Raw genomic sequence first — 6,456 nt, 5'->3', positions numbered from 1 at the left:
TGCTTCCAAAGCAATGCGGTTATTTGAGGCTATAATATGTTGATCATTATTATTTTGAAGCAAATTAACATTATTGATCCTACATAGATAATTATTTATTTCGTTGTAATAACTTTCGATTGTTGTCTTCACTCTAGCTGAACGCATTTTATCTATCAAAACTCCACTACTAACCCTTTCACCGAACTCCTCAATAAGAATTGTTCTCAAATCATTCCACTCAGTTATTCTACCTCTTTTTTGGAAAGCTTCTCTGGCTTTACCAGTGATCCTGTCCCTAAGATAACCTTTCAAAATTAATAAAGATTCAGCTGGAAAAGAATTTAATAACGGAATCAAATTGTCCACCCTTTCAATGAACTCTATTAGCTGTTCCCTATTCCCACTATATTCGGGGACTCGGGTAATTAGATCCAATGCAATTTTAAATTTATCTACTGGTGAGATATTATCATCCATTGTGTTAATACAAACGAAAAATTAGTAAAAGAAATATATAAACAAAATTAAAAATCAATGAAATAAGATTTGGTTAGATATATGTATTATGTTAATAATTATGTATATATATATAACTAATTGATTATTTCGTTATCTAAATATATAAATATCAGATGAGCTATTTAATTAATTGTTATTATTTTACAGTCTAGATATGTATGTACAGTTCATAAAATACAGTATGGTTAAATTTTTTATTTGTAGTTTTCTTCTTATGTTGATTCAAATTTCATTTGTTCCAAGTTGTCTCCCTCATTACTTTTTCCCGCTATTTTCTATACTTCTCTTTGGTTTTATGTGCTGATGGCTTGGGTTTTTTTTATTTTTTGTAAAAAGAATTGACTTTTTCAATTGAAGAGTGTATTAAAAATAACGTTATCTTTCTTGTGGTATGCAATTCTATGTTTTTTTTTTGTTTTTTTTTTGTATTGTTATTGGTAAAGAGAACAGACACAAATCGTTTATTATTTTAGGCACTGTTATTTTTTTTTCCTCTTTTTTTTGTTTTGTATGTTTTTAACTTTTACAATTCTGTTTTTTTTTTTGTTAGAGAACGAACATAGAATAAATTTTTTTAAACACTGTTATTTTTTGTTTTTTATGTTTTTAACTTTTTTAGTTAGAGAGCAAACATAGAATATATTTTTGTAAGCTATGTATTTTTTTCAATTTTTAATAAACACTACATTTTTTTCTGTTAAAAGAAAACTTTTGGATGGGTTTTTATTTTTTTTTTATTCAATATACAAGTTTAAAGATTTGAAAATTCAACTGTTTTTTGTTTGTTTTTTTTTTTAGTATAACACAAATGTTATTTTTAACAAATGTTATTTTAACTTGTTTTTTTTTCAATTTTTAATGGTTCGAAGTCCGACTGCGCCAAATACGTTGATTTAAAATGAGAACTCAGGTTTTTTCTTAATGAGATTGAAACATAACTTTATTCTTCAATATTTAAATCAAGACTAAAAACTATGACTAAATATAATGCTTGGTATAATAATTCAAAGTACAGTTCTTGCATATCAACTTATCGAGAGAAGTTGTAAAGAAAGATTATTAATCAACTGTTAGTTGCTCTACACTTATTTTGCGTTACAAAATATGAGAGAACATTAAATGTAGTATAATATATGTATTAGATATTGATAATACTATATGATAGGTATACTGTACAGTGATGATATAACTCGCACACACAGACATCTTTCTAAAAATCTTTTATTTCGAGTCTAGGGACCTTGAAACGTCGAGAAATGTCAAAATTTTCAATTTGACAAATCGGACCCATTACAATAACTTCCTATGGGAAGTTAAAAAAAAGGCTTACTGTGGCTGTTCTAGTTTTTAAGTAGTTTTAAGTAATTTTAAGTAGCATTATTGGTTTTGTTTAGTTTTAAGTAGCTTAAGTATTATAATTTAATTTAATTTAATTTATTATGATTTAAGTATAATGGGTTTCGGTTTTTTAGTTTTAAGTGATAATGATAAAGATACCAAGTTTTTTTTATAAATTTTCTTGGTTTATGGATTACGTCATAGTTATTTAGCATTAAACTTGCTCTTAGGCCGAAAGGCAGTAGTTATAAGATAATGGATTAACTTAGAGCACCCGCATAGGGCCAGTAAGATGTTTTTTTTTAAGTTTTTGAAATTTAAGCTAGTTTTTTTTAAGAAATTTTGTATAGCTTTAAAATAGTTTTAAGATTTTGATAAAATAATAAAAAAAAAACAGTGTTCTAAAATAATTGTAAAACTAAAGTTGCCACTTTAGCGCTTTAAGTGTGTAAATGAAAGGTTAAGGTACGCATTATATTATTTAAATTTTATCAGCCTCCTTTACAGAACTTTAAAGAACATTTTTAAGCGGTGAGTAAAAACTCGTCTATATGTTAAGTGTGTGATTCCCCACCCCTTATTTAAAGTCTGGATCCGCCCGTGGACCTCTGGCATGATAGTCCTATGAACAAACCCTTAAGGCTCAAAATGTGTATACATAATATATAAAGAAATATAGCACGTAAGAACTAGTTCGTAAAACTAAAGCACTTTAAGATCATTGTTAAACACCTTATGGACCGGCCAGTAATAGTAAAACTGGGGGAAAAAATTGCACTGCTTGAAAAAGTTTTTATTTTGATATGTGCAACGTTACAAAAAAACAATTAAGAATATTAGTGTGCTGCTTTATACCATAATTTGCGTAAATACTTAGGTTGAGTTATCTCAAGAACTCAAGCTGGTCGATCTCCAGCAACGTCTTATCTTCGCTGGTTACTTGAAATCAATCAAAATAATCCATATTTAGTCAAATATTTATCTTCAGTGATGAGGTACATTTTAAACTAAAAACCATGGGTTACGTTCAAGAGACAAAATGTTCACATTTGTAGAACCGCAAATCCAAAAATGATTTTTAAAAAGCCTGTGTAGTACGCATCCTCAACGTTTCAATAATTGGTGTGGTTTTTAAATTAATTTGTTTGTAGCTTTTGTACATAAATTAGAATATTATCTGAAATAATATCACAACAACGTCATTATATATGGAGAAGAATTTTAAATATTGAAAACTTAAACGCCGATTGATACTTTAAGTTCTTGCTACTTGCGGCCTATAGGAATAGGATAAAGTAAGTACTGCATTCATTAAACAAATCTTCCTTTTATCTGTGTGTCATTCCTAGACCCTACAGCCATTCGATCGATTGAGTTGAAACTTGAAAATGAGGGTTTTAAGTAGATAAGTTTGAGTCGTGCTTTAAATTATTTTAAAGACAACAAAGTAAAGACATACAAATTTGGTGGTTAAAGCTCGAAAATTCGTATTCTCCCGTGAAAATGTTATTTTGTTTTTACATTTTCTAAGGCTGGGATGCCACCCACACTATAACTTCCCATCCCGTCTTTCGATTTGTCTTGCTTAATTATTATTGAATTATTCTTAAACATTTTAACATTACCAACAATATTTTTCATATAAAGAAATAGTTTAATTTGGAAATCTAGTTTTGTTAAATAGATTTTTAGTCGAAAACAAATTTTTTACCAATTTTAGTAGCCTTTTTAAATTTTTTTCCAATTTGGATGAATGAAATTAATTTAAAAGATTACGAGAACCAAACATCAATTTTTACCAAATTTGCGTGATATTTTTTGGAGGTTTATATTTTTTATGAAAAAACGGACTGCTGGATTTTTATAAAAAGCTGCTGAATATCGAAAACAATATTATCTATCAAATAAAAAAGTTTGAACACAATATTTTTAATTTTTGAAGAGATATTTGAGTGGAAAATAAATTTGTACCAAATTTTTAGTATTTTATTTTTTTAGGTTATTAATAAAAAAAAAACTGTCAATTAGATTTTTCTCAAAATTTTACTAAATATTGACAACAATATTTTTCTTAAACGATAAAAGTAGTTTCAAGCCAGTATCTCAAAGTTGTGAAAGGATATTTGAGTCGAAAATCAATTTTTACCAACTCTTATTCATTTTGTCAAGGTTTTTAATTTAATTACGTATAAGTAAAGGTTAACCGAAATGTAGAACGCTTTTCAGGTATTTTGATAGTTTTTGGTTTAGCTTTATTATATGGAGCATTAAAATTAGATTAGATTACTCTACAATACAAATATTTAATCAATTCGATGTACCTTCCCTTTCCTTCATTTATGCCCCCTCCAAATCCAGCAGTATAGCGTAATTGTTAATAATCTGCATTGATATTGTTTGTAAAATTGCATGAACTTATTAATAACTTTAATTGATATTTTCACTTTTATTTTAAGTGTACCTACAATAAAATAACAAGACCATATTTTTTCTTTTGAATAATAATAAAGTATATTTATGTATTATAATCTCCAAACAGTTTTTCAGTACTATACAAAATTTCAGGTTTAGTAGTTATTAAAGCTGACTCTAAGACATTCCTTTAATTTTTTGATCAATCCATTTCTTGTGAGCTGGTACACTCGTGTAAACGCTAGGATAACCCTCTCGTGCACAACCTCTTCCCCACGACACTAATCCAACAAGCTCATCGTCCACCACCAGGGGTCCTCCGGTGTCTTCTTGACAGCCATCTTTGCCTCCTTTTCGCAAACCAGCACAAATCATATTTTCTGTTACTTCACCAACTCCATAGACTTTTTCACAATCTGCGTTACTAACAATAGGCACAATAGCATCTTGGAGAAAATAGGTGGGTCCTCCATCTTCAGCATTCCAACCCCAACCACTGACAGTTGCTGGCTTGCCAGCATGTGGCGGGTTCTCAGCTATAGCTATGCTATTGATGTCATTTTCGTTCAGCGGTAATGGATGTTCCAAGAAGACCAGACCAATATCATTGTCAATGGTCCAAAAATTATAACCCGAATGTGTAACGTTCTTTACTACTGGAATTTGTACACCATCGGCTCCAGTCCGGGTATTTGCACCAGCTACGATCATCATTCGCCATCGATTGTCTAAGTTGAGCAAGCATTGAGCCCCTGTTATAAGAACTTTATCGGTATAAATACTGGCGCCACATTTATGAACGTAGGGACAATTTTGGCAGGATTTTATACGAAGCGAAGCGAGGTATGGATGTTTAGAAATATCAACAACATTACCACCAACTATCCGGGATTCAATAGGAATACCGAAGGATAATAATGGACTTCCAAGCAAAGAAAGAACAAAAATAGCGTTTAAGTTTCTTAGCATCTTGGAGACACTCACGGTCTAACAACTTCAACGGTGGTATGTGAAACTGTTGTATTTCAAACGAGGCAAATAGTAGTTGAACTTCTATCGATACTCATATCTCTCAGATAAGTTTTAAATGGACCTTATCAGCAAAAGTTTCAATAAAATAAATTGGACTATGTTTTATCATTATAGCTTTAATAATTTATTACTTGGGACATATTAGTATTGGATGACGTTTAGCGCTCGCAGTATTGAAATTAATATTTTGATTTATGGATGTTTTAATATTACAATTCGAATATTGTTAGTTCTTTGGGCGTTTTTATTATCAGGAAAAATATGCATTGAGTATAAATGTGCATATTTAAGAAGAAACTTTAAATATTGTACAGGGTTATCCATTTTGCGGTTTCAAAAGTTACCGTATATATAATACATATAAAGTATCTTTTCTCGTGATATTTATTTTTATTATAAAGTTTAAAAGTTGAAATTATGTATGAAACACTGCAGTATTGAATTGTAGCATCGATTATTTTGAGGTAATTTTCGATCACTTTTGTACACATATTGGTCATTATCTCTCACCCATAACTTGACGAATGTTGGGTTTTAAGTGCACAAGATTTATCTGCATAAACACAATCTTTTGCAAAGACCCCGAAAAAAAAGTCCAGCGGTGTCAAATATCGCCACAACTAGAAATTACGCCACCAGGAAATGTCTCTTCCAATAAAAGAAATATCTACGACTTTGTGAATGGTCAGCTTTCATCAGTTGTTTTTTGAGCTGGACTTTATATGGATGTAGGTATATAAAGATATGCAAAATACGCCATAATGTGCCGTAAGACAGTCCTAATTTCTAAGAACGACGATGAATCGACATATAAGGGTTGCAACACTTTCACCTACAGCAGAGATATTTTGAGTGGCAGTTGATGCAGAGGCCTTTCAATATCTGTAATCAATTCAGTCTCTTGTTGGACGATTATGTAAACCACAATCTCCTCTTGAAGCACGATCTATGGAAGCATCACCATTTTTGTAATATGTTTTATCAATTTGTATGTGTTGTGCTATAGTTTAGCGATCCATTTTCGTAAATGCCAGACTTTCAAAATTGGTTTACCAACTTAGTTTGACAGATGTCGAATTCTAGGCCTATACTTTTGAAACCACAAAGTGTATAACCTGTTATTATATCAATGGGAACATTAACGGAAATCAGTTTATAAGAAAAATGACGTAT

At 30.1% G+C, this 6,456-nt stretch overlaps 1 protein-coding gene across 1 annotated transcript; it reads right to left on the bottom strand.

Moving 5' to 3' along the window:
- Positions 1–4,330: 4,330 nt before the first annotated feature.
- LOC129941292 (trypsin eta-like) lies at positions 4,331–5,272 on the bottom strand. Its single transcript, XM_056049883.1, has one exon. It carries the CDS (start codon positions 5,218–5,220, stop codon positions 4,429–4,431), a length of 792 nt encoding a protein of 263 aa, XP_055905858.1. The 5' UTR covers positions 5,221–5,272; the 3' UTR covers positions 4,331–4,428.
- Positions 5,273–6,456: the final 1,184 nt, after the last annotated feature.

The sequence above is a fragment of the Eupeodes corollae genome, chromosome 1 (assembly GCF_945859685.1).
Source record: "Eupeodes corollae chromosome 1, idEupCoro1.1, whole genome shotgun sequence".
NCBI classification, from domain to species: Eukaryota; Metazoa; Arthropoda; class Insecta; order Diptera; family Syrphidae; genus Eupeodes; species Eupeodes corollae.
Note: the sequence above shows the minus strand (reverse complement) of the source record. Positions and strands in the feature narration are given on the sequence as shown.